This window comes from Microtus ochrogaster, chromosome 10 (assembly GCF_000317375.1).
Source record: "Microtus ochrogaster isolate Prairie Vole_2 chromosome 10, MicOch1.0, whole genome shotgun sequence".
Classification (NCBI taxonomy): Eukaryota; Metazoa; Chordata; class Mammalia; order Rodentia; family Cricetidae; genus Microtus; species Microtus ochrogaster.
Window position 1 is genome coordinate 66,223,534 of NC_022016.1, and position 27,181 is coordinate 66,250,714.

Sequence of the window (27,181 nt, forward strand, 5' to 3'; positions counted from 1 at the left end):
ATCCATGCGTGTGGAATCTGCAGTCACCATCATCACTCGCAGCTTTTCCAGTTGTTGTTCGAATTCACCAGACCAATTACCTAAAAGACAGCTAGACAATTCTTTAAATTTTTCATATCACACACAGCCCCAGATACTTCCATTCACAGCCAAGCTGAGCCAGTTGCTAGAGCTGTGGCTGGGCTTGCGGCAGCAGCAAGGGCAGTCAGAACTGGTTGGTAGCAGAGGGGCCAGCACAGAGGAGAGGAAGGGGAGGCAATCTTGCTTTCCCGTCCCTGGCTTTCCTCTGCCTGCTCCTGTCAGTAGGAGTGGCTTTGCCATGACCCCAGGAGCAGTAAGAAACCACTGTTCCTTCAGCAGTCCCCTAAATAACATACCCCAGCTGCCATACCCCCGTGACTCATGTATTCCTGTCAGCTGAGTGCATGGAAGACACCTTCTCCCTCGTGCACCTCTTTGGTTTCCCTAGCAGCTCAGCTGATCCTGCTTCTGCTCTGAAGCGACCCAGCTTAAACTATGTTTTAGGGAATTTGGGCATTGTCAATCCGTCTGGCTACTTCCTGCTGCGCAGGGACGTTGCATTCTTAAAGGTATTTACTACAATCTACTGCCATTTTCCAGTCGCACTTGGACTCAGGTCTCAGCAACGACAGGGGTAGAGGTGGAGACTTCCCCACCGAACTGTAAGGTGGAGGCATGGCCACGTGGAGCTGCCCACCCTGTCCGGCCGGTTGCCCCAGGTTCAGGCCAACAGATCTTACCAAGTGCTGCGCTTCTATGCCCTGAGGCAGGTCCCGGTGTTTGCAGCTTTGCAGACCCTCAGAGCTGCTTGGCCTTGGAGCCGCCTGGAGCTCCTTGGTCTTGGAGCTGCAGCTGCTCACACTCCACTGCAAACTCTGGAGGCCTCAGTAATTCAAACCACATGAATATACCTCCCTTCCTTAGCATACTTTGTTCATTGGCAAAATTCAGATCTCTACCAGGCTTATCCCAGGATGACACATTAAGATTGTCAGAGACGGCAAACCAAGAAGCAATTGTGTCACATTTAGCCAAAAACCTCTCCAAAGCGCTCTGTAACAGCTCGTTAAGAGCCAGAAAAATCAGGTGTGATGTTGAAGCGCCCATTCTAAAATCCCATTCTTAAACCGTCCACTTTGGTCATGGCTAAGCTTTCCCGCTCTACCTTTTCTTCAGGTGAGAGCATAAAACCGGCATTTATTGCAATTCCTTAATCTTACCAGTGCACCCCCTGCAGCAAGTTCTGGGCTCCACAGAGAGAGGTTTGGAGGCTCCCCCCGGGCCACCAACTGTCACGACCACCCTCGTCCCGCAAGGATGACGCGACCACCGGAGCTCTTCTCACTGCAGTTTATTCCAGGACTTGATTCACTTTCTCTCTCTTTTCCCCTCTCTTTTTTTCCTCTCTCCCTCCATTGACCTCTTTATCCGTCCTTTTTCCTCTCTCTTTCTCTTCTCTCTTTCCCTCTGGCAAACCTCTCCCAGCCCTTAAGTAGGCATGGGCTGCCAATCCCGGATTGCCAGGTGGGCACTGCCCATAGGCCCACGCATATGCAAGCAGCTGATAATCATTGCATGATCATAGCATAGGTCAGGCCTTAGCCATCTTAGGAGTTGATTATACATTTTTTTTCTTACAGCAGTTTTCAGGACTTTATTCACAGCAATTCATCTCCTTCTCCTTCTCTTTCCTCTCTTCCCTCTCTCCTCTCTTTTTTCCTCTCTCTCCTCACCTCTCTCTCCTTCCCTCTCTCCTTTTTCTTCTTTCTCTCAGCCCTTAAGTAGGCATGGGCTGCCAATCCCGGATTGCCAGGTGGGCACTGCCCATAGGTTCACACATATGCAGGCAGCTGATAATCATTGCGTGATCATAGCATAGGTCAGGCCTTAGCCATCTCAGAAGTTGATATACATCTCCTTCAGGTGTGACACCACACAGCTCGCTACAACCCAGGTCCTCTGGAAGAGCAGCAAGTACTCTTAACTGCTGAGCCATCTCTCCAGCCCTCAGTAAATTAATCTCATCTTGCTTCATCTGCATCTTGCTCACAACTAAGTCTCTGCCTTTCCTCTTCTCACAATTCTCCTAGTCTGGTTGCCCTGCCTATACTTCTGCCTGGCTAGTAGCCAATCATTATTTTATTAAACCAATATGAGCGGCAAATCTTTACAGTGTACAAGAGCATTACCCCACAGGAGGTGCTACTATCTTCAGGCGTGCATGTGTATTAGGCCTACTGTTATTTCTGGGCGTAAACCCAATTGCCTTGACATGTGACAGCTTATTTCCCACAAATGGCTTCTTGACATCCCCTACCCCCTGCCTTTGTCCCTTTTGAGACAGGGTCTTACTGTGTAGACCAGGCTGTCACCAGCCCTGGAATCAACTTAACCTCTGGTTCTCAGGTTAGTGTCACCAGCCAGCTGAAGCTTCTGCTTTCAGTCATGTGAGGAAAGTTCTAAAGAAGGGATCTTTTTGTATCTTCAAAACATGTGGTATCTTTACCTTAAGGTCGTGTTTGTAGCAACTCACAATTTCTGAGAATGTTCACACATGTGCCACATTTTAGAAGCGCTCGATTTAGGGTTTATAAGTAGAAGTTTCTATAAGGAGTCATCTAGAAATCTTCATTGGGCCTTTTCTTTCAGGTCTCCGATTTCCTTCATAAAGGCTTGGCTTCCATGAACTGATCACCTTGCTGGAGGCCTGCCTCCTAGAATCTCTGTTTGGAAGCTGTGGGGACAGACAGATCCTGTTTCCAACTGTGCAGAGCCCTGAAGTTAAACTGCATTAAGATAGATCAACAAGAGAAAAGAATACATACTTATATCACAAGTTTATATAGCACGGGAGCCCCATAAGGGAAGAACCAAAGAAGTTATAGAGTCAGTTACTGAGATATAGAGTTGCCAATAAATAATATGTTGTGAAAGTATAACTTAGTGTTAGGCGGAGGCTTAAGGTTTCCAATTTTTATGCTTGAAGACGAAAATGTTGCTATCCCTTTTCCTTCATGGAGAATGTCTTTCACAAGGGGATTCTAATTCTGTCTTCTCGTAAGAAACAGCTGCAAAGTCAAAGCTGTCCTTTTGTACCTGCTGTGTTTCAATTGCCTTCACTTTAAGGTCTGTATCTCACTATTTAACCCCTTTGAGTGTTTCAATTTAACATAGAACTTTGGAGAAGACACAAGTGTTACAGCACTGCAACAGAATATAACTTTAAAAACCTGTAAAAGGCATGCCCATAAAAGGAAGATGGGAGAGAAGGACGTTAAGTCATCAGCACTGTTTGTCAGTCTTTAAGTTCTGTTGTGGGCCAATCCACATGACAGGCATCTGGTGTGCACCTATAATCCAGTTGTTGGAAGGCTGAGAGTTCAAGGCCAGACTGGGCTACTCAGTGAGACCCAATCTGGGTGGTGGGGGGGGAATGAGTACAGCAACCAAACAAACCAAGAGTGCTAGGGAAATAGAGCCAAAGCTGAGAGATAGCAGTGCCATCTGACTTGATTGATGGCCAGGTCTTTTATTTGTCTGTGGTGGAATATGCTCATTTATATCCATTTGTTAATGCTTAAAACCAAAACTTATTAAATATCCAGGTGTCTGTGTGTGGGCTCATGCAGTACTTGCAGCTCCTGACAGGATAACCCCCCTGGGGAACGTGGTGTGTGCAGAAACTTGCAGTCCCAGTTTTCCATGTATTGCTGCCTGGTTAGAACAACATTATGGTGTTCTCATTGCTTCTTATCATGCTGAATTTCTGGTTGTCTTTCTTTCAAGATGGAAGAAACATTTGGCCTTGATTCGCGGCAGTCCATGCCCTCCTCTGAAGGAAATGGTCAGTGCAGCAGATTTGATGACATGGAGCATCTTCATCTACTAACAAACAACAGCCTGGATTTAGGTTTGTGGGTTTGTTTCTTATACACAAGTTAGATTATTTGCAGTCCTTGTGCTTTATATGCAATGCATTGTACTGTTACATTTACATTCATCATGCTGTTTTTAATTTCTTGGAATTAAAACATAATTAAATTGTTTCCTCCTTCTCTTCTCTCCCTCCAATCCCTTCCATGTCCTCATTATGATCTTTTGAATTTAAAACTGTTTATCACTTAGTCTGACTCAGAGCAACTTTGGCTGAGATTTCAACTGGATCTTTCAATTTCTGTGTACTGAGATGGCTGCTTATTCTATGCCCCATTCTGCTTTGTATCACAGCACAGATTGGAAGGGAGACTACTCCCTTACATGAACTACGTCTCTCCCAATATATGTTAAAGTCTCCAATGCCATTAAGTGGAATTGCTAGCTCATTGAATGGGGCTGTTAAATATTAATAAAGAGGTGAATATTTTAAACATTTATGAAGCATTTTCTTCATCATAAATTATAGTTGTTTCTAGTACATTAATAACTTAGGTTCCATTAAAGAGTTCTGAACGTATTATACCTCTCTTTGCCACTCTAGAATAGCAATTTTTATATACTTTTAAAGCCTCAACTTTAAAAGATTTTTTTTTTTATTCCTCCAACAGTTAAATGCTGGCTGTTGTCATGCTATTGAGATTATGGTAAGGTTGTTCAGTCCCCACCTCAGGGACTCAGAGCAGTTCAGAATCTGTGCTGCTTTTCACTGTTAGATTTTGCTTTCGGAAAAGCTCTCTGTGTTAACACTGCACGTATCAGACATGTAAGGGAGACAGTTTGGTGTGAGGTCACAAGTGTGTTCAGTGACATCTACAGAATGGAGCCCTGAAGGCAGTTAGAGAAAGCTGTGCTGTGATGATGCTGGTTTGCTCCTGTGAGTGCCCAGAGCAGGCACTATGGAACCCTATGAGTAGATGAGTCTCTGCAGTTTTTCAGGCTCATAGCTGGGAGAAAATAAAGCTTTATTCTCCCCAACCTATGGGAAATCTACCTTTTAAAGTTCTTCCCGTTTCCTTGGTTCTTTGATCAATGATACTTACTTGTTCACAGTGTATGACAAGAGTATACAGACCACACTGGCCTCTTCACTGTTACTATTTTATAAGTGTCTCAGCACTGCTTGGAGCCATAGTGTCTTTCCTTCCTTCCTTCCTTCCTTCCTTCCTTCCTTCCTTCCTTCCTTCCTTCCTTCCTTCCTTATTTCCCTCCTTTCCTCCCTCCTTCCTTCTATCATTTATTACCATTAAATCAAATCTTCCAGCTATATGTCTGCGTGACTATGCGTGAAAGCAAACTTTCTCCACAGGTTTTGGGTCTTCATTTCAAAGGATCTATACCATTCAATATTTTTGGTGTGTATTAGTTATACATATGGATTATATTATATTTCAAACAGATGTGTAATGGATTTTGGTCATATTCACCTCCATTACTCTCTTGTCCCCCTCTCCTGTTGATCCTCATCTTCTTTCCAACTTTTCCTTTCTACTTACATGATATTTTTCCCCCAGTGATTCATTAAAATTCATTAGGTTTTCTTACAGAAACATGGGTGGGCCATTATTTATAGGAGCATGGGAAACTCCTCAATGGCTACTAAATTACTAAAGAAAATGGCATTCCCTCTCCTGTAAACAGCTGTCTATAGATTCTCAGAGAGGCGTTGGGGGAACACCATCCAATTTTGCAAGGCCCTAGGTAGTTGTTCTTGAGAATATCATTTGGGACTGTTGTTAAAGTTATGTATCATGACGTGCCCTTGCTCAGAAACCATTCATAAGCACATACATCAGGGAGTGCTGTGACAGGCATGACTGGATTAATGCTCACTGTGCTGGGCTAAAAAGATATTGATATGGGCTGACACAGCACCATGTGTACTAAGTTGATCCCATTCATTTTTGTATTTTTCTCTTGATAACTTTACTCAGCAAATAAAAGGCCCTGTTTGAATACCAGGCTCCTTTGTACTAAACTGGTAATCTTCTGGTACTTTTTTAAGCCCCTCTTTCTTCAGTTGTAAAGTCAGATTAGATCTGAGAGGCTCTGAGCCCCATTCAGATTTGTATTCAGTTGTGCACTCTATCTGCAACAAATGATCTCAGATTTATAGGACAGTTAATTTTAAAATCATGTGTTGATAGCCTTGTGTAATGGACTATTCATGATCCTGTGGTTAATCCAAAATAGTGACTTTAGGCTTTGGATGTGACTTCGTGGTAATAGAGCACAAAATGGCCTCATCACCAACATAAAAGAAACAACAGCAAAAGCCTACCAACAAAATGTTGTTCTTTAGAATACTCACATTCTCCAGGGAGTGTGAAAGCAAACTTGTAAATGAACATAATTCATAATGAAAGGCAGGAAGATGAATTCTAAATGAGGAATACAATCAGTGTATCAGTGTTCCAAGACTCCAGGGAGGAAACAGCTCCATCTCCATCATGCTGCCCACTCCAGAGGAGTTTCTGTCCTCTGTATCTATTTCCAGGCCAGTCTCTTGCTGTAAGCTGAGTTTCTGAGGGGTGAGGCTTGTCGCTGGTTCTGTTACCACAGTGTGCACAGAAATAGTATCTGTCAAGTGAAAAGGCAGCATGGTACTCACGTATAATTGTTCAACACATCACCTTACGTGTTTCTCTTGCTGAATTATGCAACCACCTGTTTTCTTTGCTCAAGCTCTTCTTGCTTTTTCTTCATACCATTCTGTTCTTGCACTCACCAAGTATAAAGGTGTGGAAAAATTTCTCCGTTCCTTTTCTATAAGCATTAACTTCTAGGGACCTTTTTTAACCTCCTTGATTTTATAACCTTTGTGCCCATTATAGCCATTGACTAACAGTTGTACATGATGTGTTTTGTGGGTGGGTGGGTGCTCTGAGCACCAGGTGAATAGCTCTGTAAAGAGTGTGACAGGCACTGTACAAGGTGAGGAGTGGGCATTTGTGTGCCGGCTAAAGGCAAGAGAGGAACAGTGGGCAGATGGCTTGGGGCCAGGCTTGAGAAGTTGTGACTGACCAGCACTTACTTGCACAGCAGAGCAGCGATGGTGGGAAATTGCTTGGCAAGTGGAGCCTTTGCTATACTTACAGTCGCTGCCTGGGGTTCTGCTCCACCTCTGCTTTCCCACTCATTCAGTTGAGTTGTACAGGCGATTGGAGCTGTCGGGCATCGCTTTGACTACCACACAGAAATGAGGTCCCAGCAGTTGGCAGTGAAGGTGTCTGGGGATGGGAAAGGTAACTAAGCATGATTGAGTTCTAGTCACCCCCACTCTGCTGCATTGCCACTTGATTAGACCTGCTTTGTATCTCTGGACAAGATCAAAAGCAATAGGAGTGGTCATTTACTAAAGTTCAAGGTGAAGTGTGGCTGATGTTCGCAGGAAGAGATGGTGGTAAGTCAAGCATCTGAAACACGATAGGAACAGATTCAAGGAAGACAATTGGGGTAAAATTCCTCATGCTCTTCTAAACATGAGGACAGCCTGGCTGAGAGTTTATATTGGGTCCCTAGATGTACTAACGTGATGAATAAACCGATGTTGATGTGGGTGCAGGCTTCTAAACAGACCACAGCTTCCCAGTCTGCCTTGTTATGCTTTTATTGAGCAAACAGAGGACACGGGTGACGTTTTGGACTGTCTTACACATTTCAGGAAGGGGAGGGAGGTCCCTATGTTGGATTCTGGTACAGATAAAACAATTTTGAGTCCAGAATAAAGGTCTCCATTAAATAAAAGAAATTAGGAGGCTGAGGCATAGGCACAGTGGTAGATCACTTGCATAGCCTGCCTGAGGACTAGGGTGTGACAGGCAGAAACATGGAGAAGAGTTGGAAAGGAAACGGTTTGGACCCTAGCCCGACAGCCTAGTTCAGGATGGGAGAGAGGTTTCATATCTGTTCCCTGTTGTCTCTGTAAGAACTCTGCAGCATAATGAGGGTAGTGGGGCCCACAAGACAGACCTGGACATGCCGGGGCACAGTAGACGGGCCAGGCAGGGCAGGCAGGGCAGGCAGGGCAGGCAGGGCAAGTGCATCTACTGGAGAAGCTTCAGTTGCAGGCTTCTTTCAGTTGTATTTTGTGTATGTGCACACTCATGCTTGTTCATGGGAGTCAGAGGTGGTATTCTCCTTCTGTCATGTCACACGGGTTCCAGGGATTGAACTCAGATTGCAAGGCTTGGTGGCAAGCAGCATCCCACTGACCATGGCCCCTAATAATAATCTTGATGAAAATATGTATCATATTTCATATCATTTGGATAAGTGCTTCATTATTTATTATTATGCAACCCTATGAAGTAGCATTTTATCTCCTTACATATGTGTGAGCTTTCAACTAACACTTCATAATTTACAGCATTTTACATTTTCTTCAAGAATACAATTACAAAGAAGAGTGTCATAGAGGGAGATTGCTTCAATCAATGGTTCATGGGTCCAATGGGGGCTGTCCCCACTGGCTTTAAGGAAAGCTCCTGGCACAGCAAAGTCAGGCTCCTCCCTGGGACAGCAAAATTCCCCACAGCTGAACCTTGCTAGGTTCCCATCACCTGCTTCACTCTGCACAGAACTGTTCATAGTCAGCTCTTCAACCATGCTGCTTTTCTGTCTGTAATTACTCTGCTCTCTGGTGACCTCAAACTATGTAACTGAGAATTACTGTGAACTTCTAATCTTCCTGCCTCTCCTTCCTGAGTGCTAGATTACTGGGGTACACCCCACAGCTGGCTCATGTGGTGCTAGGGATCAAAGCCAGGGCTTCACACTTGCCAAGCAGCCATTCTACCAACTGAACCACATCCCAAGCCCCACACAGAATCTGCCTCCTGCTGGAGTCCAAATCTGCTACTCTACCCTTACCAACATGCCTCAAGGTTGTGGGTCCTTCTAAATAGAAGTCAAAATTACAGAGAAGAGCCTGGAGCTGAGGAGATATGCAGACGGTAAAGTGCTTGCTGCACAAGTGTGAGGATCAAGGTTCTGATCCTTGTAAAAACCAGGTGGGTGTGACAGCCCCCTGTAATTCCAGTGCTTAGCAGCCAAAGACAGTGGGGTCCTTGGCTATGTAGCCAGACTAACTGTAACAGTGAGCTCTAAGTTCAGAAAGAGAATCAGACTCTGAAAGGTAAAGAGTGATCAAGAAAAACTCTGCATCAAACTCAGGCCTCCATACATGAACACATAAGCACATTCGCATGTGTGAACATGCATACATGAATGCTCACTACACAAATTCACATGCAAAATAAACAATGTAAGTGATAGTAAAGGAAGGATACACGTGCACACACACACACAGCAGCAAGATGGTTAATTGGGTGAAAGCACTTGCTATTTCATCCTGAAAACTTGAGTTTAATTGCCAAAACTCAAGTGAAAAACCAGATGCATTGGCATGCCTTTGTAATTCCAGTGTTCCCATGATGAGGTGGGAGGCGAGAGAGCAGAATTGCTTAGAAGCTCATGCAGCAGCAGGAACACAAGGCCTTCCACAAGATGGAGTAGAGAACCCACTCCTGACAGTTGTCCTCTGACTGCCACATGTACACTGTCCCCCCAACACACAAAATACATTTTAAAAATTAAGAATAAGTAAAGGTGGGTATATGGCTAAGTGGTTAAGAGTGCTTGCTACTCTTACAGAGGACCAGAGTTGTCTCTCAGCACTCACCACAAATGGGTCTCTTATAACCACCTATAACTCTAGCTCCAGGGACTTGAATGGCATCTAGCCTCTGTGAGCACACATATTCTCCCTTATACACATAATGGAAAAAAACAAAATCTTTTCAGGGCATGGTGGGGGCATGCCTTTAATCCCAAGATTTGGGAAGCAGAGATAAACAGGTCTTTGTGAGTCTGAGGTTACCCTGGGCTACATAGTGAGACACTATCTCAAAAAAAAAAAAAAGCAAAAAAACAAAAACAAAAAAACAGACAAAGGAATAACGTAAGGGACTGGGGAGATGACTCGCTGGGAGAGAAAGCGTGCTTTACAAGCATAAGAGCCTGAGTTAAAATCTCCAAAATCTTTGTAAAAAGCTGGGCATATGCATTTGTAATCTCAGCATGGAGAGATGAGATGGGCTGATCTGAGCACTCTCTGACTGGCCTAACTGAAGCTGTGAGCTTCCAGTTCTGTGAGATCCCCTGTCACAAGACATTAAGGCCAAAAGTGGTAGAGGAAGATAGCCAATGTCGTGTTCTGCCTTCCTAAGTGTGCACCCATGGACACATCGGTGCACACTTGTGCATACTCTCTCCCATACACATAAGTGAATTAAAGTAAGAATAAGAGCTTGACCTAAAAGAGGGAAACACTAAACAAATTATGGCAATGTGTGCTTTAGTGGACAGGTATATAGATTGGGCCAGCAAGATGGCTTGGCAGAGAAGGCACTTGCCCCAATGCCCAATGACCTAAGAAATTCAAGCCCTGAAGGTTGTCTTCTGACCTACACATGCACTGTGGCATGTGTACATCCCCCTTGCACATACATGCACAGACTAATCTTTTTTTTTAAATTTATTTATTTAATTAAGGATTTCTGCCTCCTCCCCGCCACCGCCTCCCATTTCCCTCCCCCTCCCCCGATCAAGTCCCTCTCCCTCATCAGCTTGAAGAGCAATCAGGGTTCCCTGACCTGTGGGAAGTCCAAGAACCGCCCACCTCCATCCAGGTTTAGTAAGTTGAGCATCCAAACTGCCTAGGCTCCCCCCAAAGCCAGTATGTGCAGTAGGATCAAAAACCCATTGCCATTGTTCTTGAGTTCTCAGTAGTCCTCATTGTCCGCTATGTAAGTCCTAATCTTAATAAAATCCTTAACCTGAGTTTGCCCTTTCATAAAATATAGTTAATAATGCCTTTCTTAAAATTATCTGTAAAAATAGAATGAGTCAACAGATAGAAAAAATAAATTCTGAAGTTTCTAAACTAAGCCTTTCAAATTGTAATTCTTAATTAGTTGTTATTCCATGGGGTCATAATGAATGCCAGAGGATCCATGACCAGAATAGCTTAGGGTGAGAAAGGAAAGCTTTGTAGTAAGATTAGAAAACATAAGAGAGGTTTTGTTTTTTGTTTTATTAATAAAGTAATGCTATTGATGAAGTACCTAGTTTTGTTCATTTGTTTGTTTTCCCTCGAGGCACACTGGAAATGTAACCTTTCTTGGTTCAGCACCTTCCTTGCTTCATTTTTCAGCAGTGCTTTCTGCCCTGGGCATTAAGGCTTTCCCTTATGTACTTTAATGTCATCCGTTTCCTAGCTGGGAGGTTCTTACCTACAGTGAGCATCCTTAAAAGTGCATTGAATGACTGACTGTGCGCTGATTTCCCATCATCTGTATTCTTCAGGCATGATGATTCCAAGCGATGCCCAAGGTCCTGACATGCTTGTCGATCTTCCAGCTGCTACCCAAAGAAGGGAGCAAGAAGATTTGCCTTTGTACCGACTCCCCAGTGCCCGGGTTGTCTCCAGGCCTTCATCGTACATTGGAACGGTGTCTTCAAGATATGCGAGTGCTGCGTGGTATATCATTTTTCTTCTTCCTTTAAAAAGCTGGTATTAAGTAATGCAGAGTAGTGTATTTACTATTAACTACCATTAAGTTGTCATGTGAGGTAATATGTTTCATCTTGTCATTTTCTTACATATGTGACTTTGTCCTTTATTCTCATTTCCTACCCTGCAGACCCTCCCCTGCCTTCCCTCCCCCCCTATGGCTAGTTCCTGGTTTGGCTTTTGTTTACAAAAATGTGCACGATTAATGTAACATGTAGAAAATACAAAGGGATCTTATGACTAAATTTGCATTAGAAAATTACTATTAAAAGTTTCTATAGTTCTTGAAATTAGGTCACAAATAGAATTTTATACTTTTATTCACAAAATGGATTCTATACAGGCCAACAAGTGGTCTTGAGGACAAAAGGATGTACAGACTCTCAGGCATCAGAGAATCTGCAGGGAGTAGTGTCTAATGACAATTTATAAGACTCATGGTTCTGGAGCAGAAAGCTAGATAGCAGGATGTAATTCCTTGACAAGATAAAGCCCTATAAACAGGTTGGCAGGAAAGTTATCGGATTAGTTGGGGACATGTTGGGATTAAAATATCCCTAAATCCACAAAGTGGATTTGATCTATCAATCTGGGATTAATGTGTGTTATGTCATTGTGAACATGGTCAAGTACAGATGAAGCTCCCAGATTTGTTTTTTTTTTTTAATTTTATTTATTTATTAAGGATTTCTGCCTCCTCCCCGACACCGCCTCCCATTTCCCTCCCCCTCCCCCGATCAAGTCCCTCTCCCTCATCAGCTTGAAGAGCAATCAGGGTTCCCTGACCTGTGGGAAGTCCAAGGACCGCCCACCTCCATCCAGGTTTAGTAAGTTGAGCATCCAAACTGCCTAGGCTCCCCCAAAGCCAGTATGTGCAGTAGGATCAAAAACCCATTGCCATTGTTATTGAGTTCTCAGTAGTCCTCATTGTCCGCTATGTAAGTCCGGTTTTATCCCATGCTTTTTCAGACCCAGGCTAGAAGCTCCCAGATTTGAAGGATCATCCAGGGAAGCTCAAGTAGTGAGAAGAATGTGAGCCACACGGGGTGCTCTAGACCTGGCTGGAGAGAGGAAGGAGAGGTAGGGGAGGAAAGAAAAGGTGTAGGGAAGTTGAAAAATTGCAAAACAGAAGATCTACAGAGAGGCCAGAAGAAACATACAGTGGAATTCTTATCAACCCCAGAGAATAGTGAGGTTATGTAATCAGCAGGATTTGACCTACCCAGCTGAAAAAGGTACTGAGCCATGTGGCTAACATAGATAAGAACAATGGGTTAATATAAGCTACAAGAGTTAACAAGAAGCCTGAGCTAATGGGCCAACAGTTTATAATTAATGCAGACTCTCTGTGTGATTTTCTCTGGGACTAAACAGTTGGGGGACCGGGTGGGACAGAAACCCCAACAAACAGACCCTCATGTTACAGTAATCGGCAGGAAACTGGAAGCACCCCGAGTTATTAACTGAATAACCAGGGAAACAATTAATGTATATTTTCTCTTTTATATAGTTCCTAGATTTTATTTTGATATATAAAATCTCATATCTGTATATCATTTGAAAGTAGAAGTCTAGCATGGATCACCCTCCAAAGGGGAAATAGATAAGATTTGGGTAAACTGGGAGTGGTGGGGTATAGAGGGGAGAGGATAGGAGATAAGAACATGAGGAACAGGATGGTCGAGTAGGGGAGGGACAGAGAGGGAGAGCAAGGAAAGAGGTATGTTGATAGAGGGAGCCATTATAGGCTTAGGGAGAAACCTGGTGCCAGGGAAATTCTCAGGAATCCACAAGGATGACCCCAGCTAAGACTCCTAGCAATAATGGAGAGGGTGCCAGAAGTAACCTCCTTTGATGTGGGAGTGATTTCTTATTAATAAAGAAACTGCCTAGGCCCATTTCATAGGCCAACCCTTAGGTAGGCGGAGAAAACAGAACAGGATGCTGGGAGAAAGAAGTTGAGTCAGGGAGTCGCCATGATTGTCCCACTCCAGACAGACGCAGGTTAAGATCTTTCCTGGTAAGCCAGCTCGTGGGCTACAAAGATTAATAGAAATGGGTTAGATTAATATATAAGAGCTAGCCAATAAGAGGCTGGAACTAATGGGGCCAGGCAGTGTTTAAATGAGTATGGCATGTTTTCCCTCTCACACAGAGCTTAGGTTTAGATTGATACATTTGTCTACACTTGATTTTGTGCATGTGACACACAGAGATCAAACTAGGAGGGTTACTGCGAAGGGAGGTAGAGATCCACAGGGAGGGAAGGGGACATAGAACAGAGTGCACACGAGATGAAAGCAGCTGGGGGAGCGGTGTGTGTGTAGGACCACTAGCAAGGTACTAGAGAGCATGACAGGGAGGTAAATAAGAGCAGAGTGTGTGGCGTGTGTGACACATGTCTGACATGTGTGCAGTGTTACTGTGAAATCCATTACTATGTATGGTAACTAGGGAGGTTGAGGCAAGAAGATCAATGCATCTTCACTGCCAGCCTGGGTTACAAAGTGAGACTCTTTATAGAATGACAGAAGACTGTTATATATTGATGACATTGCAAATGTGAAATTGTACAAATTAAAGGCAATCGTTTTTTAAAAGAGCTTCATGTTTCACAAGGTTTTAATCATTGTGTGATGTCCTGGAGCTATAGGGGGGTTGCTATGTTTACTATTAAAGCAAAAAAGAATGTTTGCTCTGTCAGTTTGTTGATGTGAATACGTTAAAAAGGTTAAAAATTAATTAATTACCTATAGAACATGGAATTTTGGAACTTCCAAGAACTTTTAAGGATAAGAATGTGTCTTATAAGTGCTGTGTTTCCCCTTACAGTGAGTTACCTGAGAGAGAGGAAGGTGAAGGGGAGGAAACGCCAAACTTCAGCCACTGGGGTCCACCAAGAATGTGAGTGTATGCCATTACTGTCCTCAGTGCAAACACACCCTTGTTCTTTTTTCCAGTTTTTTTGGTTGTTTTTTTTTTGTATTTTTTTTTTTATTCTGCTACCTTGTCTTATGTCAACTTGACACAAGCTAGCTTCATCGGAAAGGAAGGAACCTCAGTTAGGAAATTGCCTCCATAAGATGCAGCTGGAGGGCATTTTCTTAATTAGTGGTTGATGGGAAGGGCTCAGCCTATTGTGGGTGGGGCCGTTCCTGGGCTGATGGTTCTGAATCCTTTAACAAAGCAGGTTGAGCAAGCCTTGGGGAGCAAGCCAGTAAGCAGCTCCCCTCCATGGCCATTGCATCAGTTCCTGCCTCCAGGATCCTGCCCTGTTAGGGTTCTTTTTTTGACTTCCTTCAGTGATGAACAGCAATGCTGAAGTTTGAGCCAAATAAACTCTTTCCTCCCCCAACTTGATTTTTGGTCCTGATGTATTATCACAGCAAAAAAAACCATGACTAAGACACTTAGTCACACTGTAATTGAGACTTAAAATAAGTAATATCCTTTATGCTAAATTTTAATCCCTTCTTTTGGCTAACCACTGTTAGCCAGTAATAACTCTTTGATGCTGTCTCAGAGAAATCACCTTCCAAATGTCCCTCTGAGAGTAGCCACTGATGGATGTCTTGCTTTATCATGTGTCAGTTATAAGTGAGGTTGTGCTGCCTTGGGTGCCCTGATGCTACAGGGTTATAAACAGTAGTTGAGGCTTTTCTCACCTACCAGCTTCTCTCTCTCCTCCCTCCTCGTGGAGAATATGCATTTGTGTCTGGTTTGGGCTCACAGAATGAACTCATCTTCTCTTGCATTTGATTGCACATATTGTACTTGTCAGGCTGCCAGAGTTTTATGGTTATTAAGTCCTTCAGTAGCCTCTTTCTGTTTTTATGCTGTGTTAATTCCACACCCCTCAACCTATCATCTTACAATTCCCAAATTTGTCTTAATGACTCTGAAGACATATTTTCTGAGTAATATTTTAAATTGAGTTAACTTCTAGTCATACTTCTGTAGTTAAAGCAAAATTTATATAGGAACTAAATTTCATATTCCTTTTTATAGTGTCTTTGGATAAAAGCAAATATTTGTTTGGGTATTTGTATGGCTGTTTAAGTGATATGATACACTTTCCTGTAGTCCTAGCACTTGGGATCCCAAAACATAAAGAATGCCAGTTGAAGGTCAGCCTAGCTATATGGCAAGACCCTATCTCAAATACAGAAGCCAACAAACAGAAACAATGATGCAGAAGTCAAAAGCGAAGAAACTCTTTTAGCGTTAAAAGCAGATACCATTTGCCTTCTACAGAGGTCCTCGCCCTCAAACCTCTCTGGGAGAAGCAGTGGATTGTGAGCCACTCTAGCAAGTTTATTTTACTCTGAAAAGCTGAGGCCTTATTTAAACGAATATGTGCCTTCTTCAGTCTCCACCTCTGTTATTTGCTCAGAGTCTCCCTGCTAAGGTTGTGCACAGGGGTGAAATGACTGGAAATGACTGGTGGTGCAGTGATAGGAGAGAGGCACGCTGAGTCTTAGCTAGCCCATCCCTGAGTCTCATCTTTTCAAAATTTAAACTTTTACATGTCATAAATTTTGAGTGTCTTATAATTTTTGAGCTAGCATCATTTATATAAAATCTTTAAAGTACATTAGGAAATTTTAATAAAACATGAGCCACAGGCTGTGCAATAGATGGAGCACTTAAAGTGACAACATAGCAAGTTAAATTACCTTATTCATGAGTGTGCTTCTTTGTCCCTTTTACAGTGTTGAGATTTTTAGAGAACCTAACGTGTCTCTTGGTATCAGCATTGTTGGTGGACAAACAGTTATAAAACGCTTAAAGAATGGAGAGGAGCTCAAGGGTATATTCATCAAACAAGTGTTAGAAGATAGTCCTGCAGGAAAAACCCATGCTCTTAAAACTGGAGATAAAATACTTGAGGTAAGTGAAGTTGAAACAATGTTTAACTTGAAATGTTTGAATCAGAAGAAGAATCACTTTGGCAAACCTCATGTATAATTGGATCCAGTTGGTAATATCCTTTTGTGGTGCCTTAGTTTGTATACCGTATGCACACTATCTGAATTCCTCTAGCTTGTGAGGGGAGAGCAAGTAAAATGTTAAGGCCAGAACCCCAGCTGACTGAAGCATTTAGCATTGCACTCCATGTAGAACAGGTGGACACTTGCTTCCCAGAACCCTTAGCAAGTTCTGGCATTTGTTCTTGTATCTTGTCTACAGAAAGAAGTTGACCTTTGAAGGGGATAGATCACATGGTTCATGGGTCACAGGTGTTCAGTTTTATAGGAGACAAATCTTATTTAGCTTAAAGATTTACTGATTGTTTATTATTTGTATGTGTATGTGTGAATGCTGCATGAATTTATGTGTATCTTGTAAGTACAGGAGACTGCATAGGCCAGAAAAAGGCTTTAGATACTCTGGAAACTGGTTGTTAGCTGCCATATAGGTGATTGGAACTGAGCCCAAGTCCTCTGTAGAAGCAGCAAATGCTCTTAACTGCTAAGAGAGCTCTCTAGTCCTGGGAAATAAATTTTAAATGGACATGAAAACACTAAAAGTGCGTTGGGCTTGTTGAATGATACCAGAGTAGATATCTCTAGTTCCATATAGCCCATCTTGGCCTTGAGCCTGTTTACAACTGAGGCTGTCCTTAAACTCCTATTCTTCCCACTTTTACCTCCTGCCAAGATTATAGGTGTGTGTCACCAAACAGAGTGTGTAATTACCAAATGCAAACAAGTCTTCATTTCTCTGGAAAATGTACAAATGTTGCTTGCTAGGCTTCCTGTTAAGTTCATTTATAAATTTAAATAGAGCTATCAAACTGTCTTCAGGAGTGACTGAGCCATTTTATATCCCTATAAGCCATGAGTAAATGATCCAGTTTGTTCACATTTGTCATCTGGTGGTAGTGTTATCAGTTTGGCCATTCTAATAGGAATACAGTGGCACACCATTGTGGTTCTGGTTTGCAGTTCTGTCCTGGCTCCGTGGTGTCTGCTTCCATGAGCTTATCCTCCCCAGCAAAGCCCTCAAGCATGCCTTCCACCTGCTTTCTGGTGGCCTTTTGCTTTGTCTTCTACAAATTAGGAATCTGAGAGGTGTCTCAACAGTTAAGAGCCCTTACTTCTGTTCCATATGACCTCATATGTTCTCAGTACCTTCGTCATGTTGCCCACACTAGAGCTTATGACAGTAGCTTCAGGAAACCTGAAACCTTCTTCTGGTATCTTCAAGTACCCGCACATATGTGACATATGTACACATATCAAATAAATCACATCTTTAAATAAATAAAATTATTTTTCCGCCTTATCTGCTAGTTTTTTTCAAGCTGACACTGGCATTCAGAGTTACATTTTACCATACATTGTATCAAATGTAATGAATCATGTGTTTGTTCTTTTACTGTGATTCCTATTATAAAGTTTTTATTTTGTTTGATTTTACTTAAGCCCATGATTAGTTCTGTCTGTCTGTTGTAAACAGTTGTTTTTAAGCAATTACATGATAGACTTAGGTACATAATAAGAACTTCTTTAAGAAGCCAGGGTCTATTTCTGAGAAGTAGGTCTTCACTCATGTGATCAGTTGAATTCCTGCTTTCTAATTCTAAAGCCAAGAAGAACCAGGATTTGGTGTTGCAGTGTGTCCCTAGCTTCTTCCCACCATCAACCATTTCCATCTGTCACTCTGGGGTCCACTAGGGAAACTCCTGCCTTCATCCTTCCATCCTTCTCTTCATGCCTTTGAAACAAAGCACTCACCACCCCGCTGACTAAACCCACCTCACAATTAAGTTGTTGCTCTGTATTTGATTTGAAACCCTGGTTCTGTGCTCTTAGAGAACTGTGGAGATGCTAGCAAGTTAGGCTCTCTGAGTTTCTATAATAAGCAAAAGAGCCTGTGCATGCTTGTACACTTATTTTGTTAACACAAATTGGGAAATACTCAGTTCCTGCACTGTAATAATAGTTTAACCCTCAGTTTAACGGAGATACAGTAAAAGTTCAGAAGGTTCCTCACTCCGTTCTCAATAAAGCTTCTGTTACATACAGCCCTGTGCTATTGCAGAGACCTCCCGGGAGTGGAACCTGACCAGCTTCCAGTTCAGGGTCATTATATGAAAGTGGAAATATTGTTATAATGGAACTGTCCGTTCGCCCTGCCCCAGGTGAAAGCATGGTTTTCCTGAATCTCACTGTGAAAAAGTAGAGCATTTCCTTTGTAGTTGTTTCCAGTTCCTGAGTGTGGTCTAGCTCATTAGTTTCTGGCTTTTCTCATACACAGGATGATTGATACATGAACTTGAGCTAACCCGTGCATAATCTGGTGACTTTCTAATCAGAGTGTCGTCTTGTGAGTTTTAGGTGTCTGGCATAGACCTGCAGAATGCCTCGCATGCCGAAGCCGTGGAGGCCATCAAGAACGCAGGCAACCCTGTGGTGTTCGTGGTACAGAGCCTGTCATCCACCCCCAGGGTCAGTACAATCCTGTTCTGTTCTCCTCTGTGCTAACCTTTGTCCCCCAGTATTCCCACATGTTCATTGTTGCTTGGCTTTACTAGTAGAAAAAACAGTAACTCAGTACAGATTTAACTTTTCCCTTCAATTTCTGTTTTTAGACCCAATTTTGATCTGCTGACCAAAGTTGAGTCATGACACCATACATTATTAGTTTCAACAAGCCTGTGAATTACACAATCTTCTTCCTAGTCCCGTCCTGCCTGCTTGCTGGTTCTGCTAACACAGTGACGCACTATATCAATTTTCTAAGTTATTTTGAAGTTGGAAAGGGTCAGGTATAAAAACCTTGTAGAGGAGCTGTCATGTGTTTATATGTTTGGATCCTATAAAGAGAGATATGTTGTCAATGCCATGTGTTCTTGTGATAACCACTCAGTTAGTAGAATCAGACCTCTGACACAAAGGTATCAGTGGCAGCTGTATATTTCTCAGTAGCTTGAATCCTAGAATTGGAAGAACGTGTACTTCTGAACAGTAGAAAAACTACACAGCTTTAGTGTTTCTTGTGTCTCAATACTATAATGTAGTCCTTCAGGGACTACAGATGCTAATACTTGTGTGGAGAACAGGGCAAGTGGGTCACCAGCTGTCTTAGCACCCCAGCTTTAATGGGGTACTTTGCATGCAGTTTCTGAATAGTGGTCTGCAGCCGTGGTCACAGTGGGCAGCTCTGCTGAGTTTCTGTGTACCACCGCTGTGCCTTCCATCCTTATAGTGTGTTGCTCACCCCACCAAGACCAACTGAGACCTCTCATTTTTATATGATTTGAGATTCAATTAGGCTTTTTTGGAGTTGTTTTTAAACTGTATTTTATAATATTGAGAATGGCACTGTAACTTTGCTTTTATTTCTAGAACTGCATTCAACAGAAAATTTAGCCATATTGTTCTTGCCAAATGGTACTTCCCATTAAACAATTGTGAGTGAAAATGGTTCATCCTGGATATACATTATGTGGCCACCATAAATGCCCAGTTGAAAAATGTTTAGAACATTTGAATATGTTATAGATTCAACTAAAAATGTCTAGTCTCTAGTAGCTTTCACTAGTGAGTTGAGATACGAGGTGGGTGACATAAACTCACCACTAAAAACAGGAGCATCTCCTGAACATCCTTCCATACCCATGTCATCTGCTCCAGGAAGCAGAGCAGGGTGCCACACTGTAGCCTCTGGCCTCCAGCTGTGAGTGTATGGTAACTGATGGTGTTAGTCACTAGTTTGGCTTGCTCTGCTTTTAACCTGGTTCAGCACAATGACACAATCAAATTTCAAGCCTTGGCTAAAGGGGTTTGGCTTGATTGTTGCCACAAGTCTTGGGGTGGAGGTTGGCAGGTGCAGAGAATATTTTCAAAGTTTCATTGCTTTCTCTAGTTTGCTGTGGTAACCATGAACTCTGGGCTTCACCCATGACAGCATTGTACTCCTGAGCTACTTTGTACTCATCCTCACCCTTCCAAATTTAATTTTATTAAATGAATCTTCAGTGCTAGGGATCAAACCCAGAGTCTCTCACATGTTAACTAGCACCCTTCCCCATACTTTCTACTTTCAGCACCTAGTTTTTATTTGAGACAAAGTCTTTCTGAGTTGTCCAAGATGACCTCAAACTCCTGACCTCTTGCCTTCCATGTCGGTAGCTAGGGCTACAAGTGTAGGCCACCTTGCCCAGATATCTTAAACATTTTGACCTATTCACACTAAATTTTGAACTTTCTTCAGAACTCTAAGAGATTTCCTAATATTATAACGTAAAAGTGTTTTTGTGCTGAAAAACTCGGCACCATCAACTATATGGCAGTTCATGTGCCACATCAGAACTAGCACAGACACATCCCTTTCTGAACTTCTGAATCCCAGCTGTGTTTACAGCCCTTCCTCACCTAGCAATTGTTCATTTGTGATCAGAGCCTATGGTTTATTCCTACTGCATTTCTCTTTGGGAAGTTTCTATGCCAAGGTAATCTTTTTCTCATGAAATAACCTAAGTACCTTTGATAGTAGCATTGTGTATATTTTTCCTATCCTTGCCCCTCCCACTTCCATCAACTAAAAACCCTTTTGAAATTGTTACCATCTCCTCAGCCATCCCTTAAGCATTGTTAACTTCATTCATCTCTAAGCACTTACTGAATACAGCTATGTGCTAGACCATCAATTTCCCCAGAGTCAGTATGATGTGCTGTTGTCTTTCTTCCAGCACCCTGGCTGTACTTCCTTATCACATGACTTCAGCACGGTGCCCTTCTTTTGTTATATGCACCATAAAAATTCATCTTTCATTGCACTGTTACATGAAATAGATGGCGTTCTATTTTCCTATAGGAAGTGTTGCTTTGGGTGAGCATTTTATCTTCTGAGCTTTGCTGGTGATTAGCATATGCAATAGTATGTTCTCTATTCAGAATGTAGGCATCATGAGAGGCAACTGAATCATATCACAGCTTTCGCATGCCTTCTATCTCGGCCTGTTTTTGGCATGTGCAGAAGTAGTCCCAGATTGTGCTGTTTCTGGCATCTGTCAAGAACCGCCTGCCCATAGGCTGTGACCTTGTACACCTGCAGGTTGTTAGTGTCTGTGAGTGAGACAAAGTGCTGAGCACTATGCTGATTAGGAAGCTCTGACTGTACATTAAGAAGATATTGCTGGAGCTGGAGCAGCTGAGAGCATTTGCTATTCTTGCAGAGGACTCAGGTTTGGTTCCTAGTACTTATGTTAGGCCGCTCACAACTGCCTGTGACACCAGCTCCAGGGAATCTGACACCCTCTAGCCTTTGAGGGCACGGACATACACACACACATGCACAGTTACACAGACACGAATGTACACAGACACACAGATACATACATATGAATAAAAATAAGTCTTTTGAAGAATTTATTACAGGTGTTTTTATTGAAGTGAAACATTTCTGAGACCTTACTAATTCTGAATTTGCTTATTTAGTAGAGTAAAATTGAGTAAAATGTCATTTGCATTTAGCTCAAAGTAGATAATTTTTTTGTTTTGTTTTTAATGCTCTCTAGACAGACAGTTCCTTTAATTTTCTGAAAAGGTTTTTTTTTTTCCGACCTTCATGTCAGCCATCAGGTTTTATGCCATAATGATTTCTGTTGGCCATATGAACCGCCATTACTAGTGGTTAGGGGTAGAGTGCCTATCATGGGTGAGACTCTGGATTCAATCTCTAGGACTAGAAAAGAATACAAACACTAAAAATGCTATTCTTTTCCTATGGTGTCTCATAGATAACATTGCAAAGAGACATTATTTGGGAATTAGCAGCCAGATGCCAGAGGCAGCTGTTGTAGAGGAAGAACCAGGAGGACAAGCCATCTGTACCTTTAACTAAGCATTGTAGCTCACCATCACACTGGAGGCCAGCCTGGGCTATACAGAGTTCTAAGTAGCCCTGGAATAATGAGTGAGGTTCTGTGCAAAAATAAATAAATAGCCAAATAAGAAAGCTATGCTATTAGCATTTCTAAGAATATATATATTCTAGAGAGATGGTTCAGTGGTTAAGAGAACTGCATTTTCTTGCATACTACCTGGATACAATTCCCAGAGCCTGTACAATGGCTTGCAGCTGCCTATAACTCCTCTTCCAAGGGATCTGATGCCTTCTTCTGACCTCTATGGGACCAGGCACACTTGCAGCAAACACATGCTTACATGCAGGCAAAACATTCATGCAATAAAAAATATATATATAAAATTTAAAAAATAAGTTTGAACTTTATTCTTTTATAAATAAATACTTAGTGAATGCAACTATGTATCAGACCTTGTCTGCACACCACAGAGATTACAAAAAAACAGCCAATTTCTTCTCTCATTGGATAGTAGAAATGTTTGTAATTTGTCCTTCTGCTACCAGTGATAGAAATTATCAAGTCCATGAAGTCTGCTAAATAACATATTTCTGCTGGGAGTTCAGAGGTCAAATAAATGAGGGATCCTATAATCTAACATCTTACTTAAGTCACCACTGAAACTTCCTTTGCAGAATTAGATATTTAAATAACAGTAGTCTAGCTTTGTAGTTTTCTGTCTTCACCTTACACACAAATCTTTATTTGTTCTGGTGACATGATTTTATAATGCAGATTTTCTCCACTTTACCTACTTTTTCCGATTGCCTTGAATTGAACTATTTACTTTGAGATGAAGTCTCCAGATTCACTAAGTCTTTACTGTCTAAAAACACAGAAACAAAGACTGGAGCTTGCTTAGTGCCAACCAAGCCTGGCCTGAACTAATAGACAAATGACGAAAAGGAATGTATCGAAGCCCAATACATGGCCCCCATCTCCATAGAACTTACCTCTTATCCCGAACCGGGAAGATGATGAGTTTGAGGATAGCCTAGACTACATAGCAAGTTCTAGAACAACCTGAGCTACACAGTGAGAAAAGTCACCCATACCACACTAACCAGAAAGAGATGGGGATATTCCCCCCACCCCCAGACATGGTCTCAGTATGTAGCCCTGGAACTTGCTATGTATGCCAGACTGGCCTCAGACTCAAATAGATCCTCAGGTTTCCGCCTTTGGAGTGCTGGATTAAAGGTATGCACCACCTTTTGTTTTCTTTTGAAACTGCGTCCCCCAGAGTGGCCTTGAGCTCACTGTGTAGTTCATTCAGACTTGGGATCCTCCTGCTAGGATTATGGGTGTGCACCATGGTACCAAGTTTAGAAGAAGACATTTGAGCTAGCTCATCTCTCTTTCTCTCCCCTCCCTTCCCCCTTTCTTTGGTGTTGGCAGGTCATCCCAAGTGTGCATAACAAAGGCAAACCACCTGCCAGGACCCAGGATCAAGACACTCAGGGACCAAGAGCAAAGGTAAGCAAGCCTTTGAGGACTTTTGAGGACTGCTTTGGTTTCTTTTCACAGCTGAACAGTGGTGGGTGAGAGCAGTGAGGTGTCCTGTGGATTTCTGCTGGGTGTGAACCTTGGTCTTGGGTTGAAGCAGGGACCAGGTGAAGCACAGCCAAGGACATCTGTAGCTCACTTTACTATTTGGTTCTGCAGGCTGGCTGGCCATTCCCAGAGTATGCTGCTCACAGTTGGAAGTTTTCATTTACATATTACTTTTCCTTAAGAAGATTCTTATCAAAATTTACCTCTACTGGGAAAAAATATTTTCATAATCAGTCTGAATTAGTCACCCATTTTATTTTCCTGCTTCTATTCTGATAGAATTTTCTGAACTAAAAATTATCTTTGAGTATGGTATCAATTACCCCATTAAGGGAAATTGGCTCACTATTTTAAAATGGGATTTGGTGGGCAAAATAGGATTTATAGTCCAAGCCTGTCCTGGCTGGAATTGTGAGAGGGAGGCCATGCTTCTGAGCTTGCTCTTCAATCAGCCTGTCTATCCCTGCATGCTCTGTTCCTCATTTATTGGTACCTGGCTATCAATCTTGTGTTCTAGTGGAGTGGGTTTATTTTTATTTTTTTATATCTCTTTCTAAAGTCTTGCACAGTTATGTTCATTTATTTCTATGTAAATTTAAAGTCAGCTTGTCCATTTCCACAAATTAGTTTGGTGATGTTTTGGGAAAGATTTGAGACAACAACACATTGCTCTGATGTTGCAAACTTAATTGCCTAGCATATTTTTATTTCTGTGAAATTATTTCTCTTCATTGATGTTCATAATCCAGAAAAGTATAGACCCTTGATTTATTCCTAGAAATGCTATATTTTGCCAGTGAGACTGATTGTTTTCTAAGTTATTTCAGTTGTAATCAGACTGCTGTTTGTATAATATTACTGCTTTGGTATTGTTGAGAAAATTCTCATCACTTTGATCATGTGAATCTTGATTTGTATTTTGTTTGTTTTTTTGTTTGCTTTCTCTTTTTTTCTGAGAGGGTCTTGTGTAGTCTAGGCTGTCTTGGAACTTGCTCTCTAGCTCAGAGAGACCTTCATCCTCCTGCCTCCATCTCCCAATGCTGAGATCACAGGTGTGTCTAGCACATATTTCTTTGAATCTGGATTCTCACATAAAAAACGTTTCTCTGGGTTAAGAAGATGTGGAGCTACTGCAGGAGATATGAATTCAGTTCCCAGCACCCATGTTTGACTGCTCAGAGCTGAGTATAATTCTAGTTCCTGGAGGGTCCCAGGCTTCTGGCTTCCGAGGCTCCTGAATTCAAATTTATGGGCCTGTACCCCTCCACATACACACTTAGATGCTTAGATTCTTTTAAATGTTCTCAGATTGTGGTTTAAATAACACTAGTTTCTAAACTAAAGAGAAAAAGGTGGTTTTGGTTTTTGCTTTCAGGACTGTTACACATTATTAAAATACATTCAAAATGAGCAGTAAGAGTTTTCCTCAAATGCAGAGAGTCAGCGTCTAGATGCTATCCTAGCCGTGCAGCCTTATGTTCTGTGCAGACACAGAAATGAAAACCGCCTGTTTCTTCAGCATGAAATCAAACAGGAAACTAGTAAGCATGTTGTCTATTACTTCTCAACCAGTGGACATTAAATCCATGAGCCAGCTTTGGGGGGTTTGTCATTCCCAATAAATGCCACCCAATGTCGAGAGCAAAACCCAAACTCCATTCATTACTGCCATTGCTAAGTTACAGTCCAAGTGAATAACAGATCAGACTTAATCTAGTATCAAAAGCACACACAGAGAATTGGAAATAAACCACAGAGAAATAGGAAAAAGTAATGGAGTTCTCTCTCTCAGAATATATACTATGTGAGTCAAAAAAAGTTATGTAAATGAGTTTAAACAGCTCACAAATTGCATATGAGTCATCTCTGTTTAATTAGTTCTGGAAGGTGAGTCTCCTTGATCGTCACAGTAGGAATTCCAAAACTGTCAGTGTTTAGTGTAAAAAATTACAACAGTTTTCATAAAACTATGAAAAAGTGCATTGTCAACTATTTATTTAACTCACTAGTGAGGGCAATAAGAGATGGTAAGCCTGGTGCAGGGAATAGAAGAGAATTAAGTAAAGTTCAAATTTAGATATAAAATTAGCTCATGCCTTATGGGACAAGAAGGTGTAACTTTGGTGCTATCTTTTATAAGACAAACCATTTGCTTCTCTGCCATTCAAAATCAATATGCTCTACTGTCAAGTGAGAATCATTTGCAATAGTTACAGTGGCACATGCTTGAAATCCTAGAACTTGGGAGATGGAGTCAGGGCCATCCTTGGCAATGTATAGAATTAGAAGCCAGCTTGGGCTATATCACAGTGGACTGTATCTCAAAGAAAGAAACAAAAAGAATTGCCTGCATCACTGTTATTTTCTGAAAGTTTATCTTTCAGGCAACAGCATGAATCAGGGCAGTTATTTAGATACCCAGTAAATACTTAGGGAGGTCACCATGAGCCTGGGACTAAAAGAGAAAGTGCCATTCAGTGTGTCTTGTTCTCTTTGTTGATGGTGTTGTCATCTCCTGGCCTACTCCAGCATAGGGAGTTCCAACCTTCTCCATCACTGGAGGATTTGCCTGTGTGCACACCCTTCTTTAATGTGCAGCAGGAGGGTGCCCTGGGGGACTGGGCATGGTGCACACTTTAATCTCTGCATTGGGAAGTTAAGCAGAGAGATGATGATGGGTTCCACTCCAGCCTGAGGTAGGATGTACTTACCTGTGATCTTCTCTCAAGAATGTTGGATGTAATCAAATAAGATGGCATTCTTAGCTCTCAGTAGTACTTTCAGCCCCTGCTCTTGTTTGAAGGATCATCTCTGACATTGAATAAGCTGATTCTGAGAAAAGAAGGGGTGGTTTTGGCAGTGGGACCACCACTTTATTTTTCTTTTCATTTCACTCACTTTTTTTCAACTTGAAGACTATAGCTGTCACATTCTGATTTGTTTCTTAGTGAAATGTTTCACATTTGACTTCTCTTTATCACTCTTACAGTTTAATATTTTATATTTTCCACATATATAATCACTGATTTCATTAGACATTGTACTCAAGAAATATGAGTGTTTTCTTCCATGAGTCCCACATAATTCCTTCTCTTCTGGAGGAATTCACTGCCGTGTTATAATGGCCAGTGTCCACTCAGCAGAGGTGTGCCTTGTTATAATGGGCAGTGTCCACTCAGCAGAGGTGTACCGTGTTATAATGGGCAGTGTCCACTCAGCAG

At 42.0% G+C, this 27,181-nt stretch overlaps 1 protein-coding gene across 1 annotated transcript in view; it reads left to right on the plus strand.

Annotated features, from left to right (window-relative positions):
• The window catches only part of Patj (PATJ, crumbs cell polarity complex component), a 317,960-nt gene that overhangs the window by 123,419 nt on the left and 167,360 nt on the right, over positions 1–27,181 (plus strand). The window contains exons 21-26 of the mRNA XM_013348556.2: positions 3,808–3,931; positions 11,323–11,497; positions 14,363–14,434; positions 16,243–16,420; positions 18,874–18,984; positions 23,805–23,882. Of these exons, the coding sequence (XP_013204010.1) occupies positions 3,808–3,931; positions 11,323–11,497; positions 14,363–14,434; positions 16,243–16,420; positions 18,874–18,984; positions 23,805–23,882 (738 nt within the window). The remainder of the gene's footprint in view (positions 1–3,807; positions 3,932–11,322; positions 11,498–14,362; positions 14,435–16,242; positions 16,421–18,873; positions 18,985–23,804; positions 23,883–27,181) is intronic.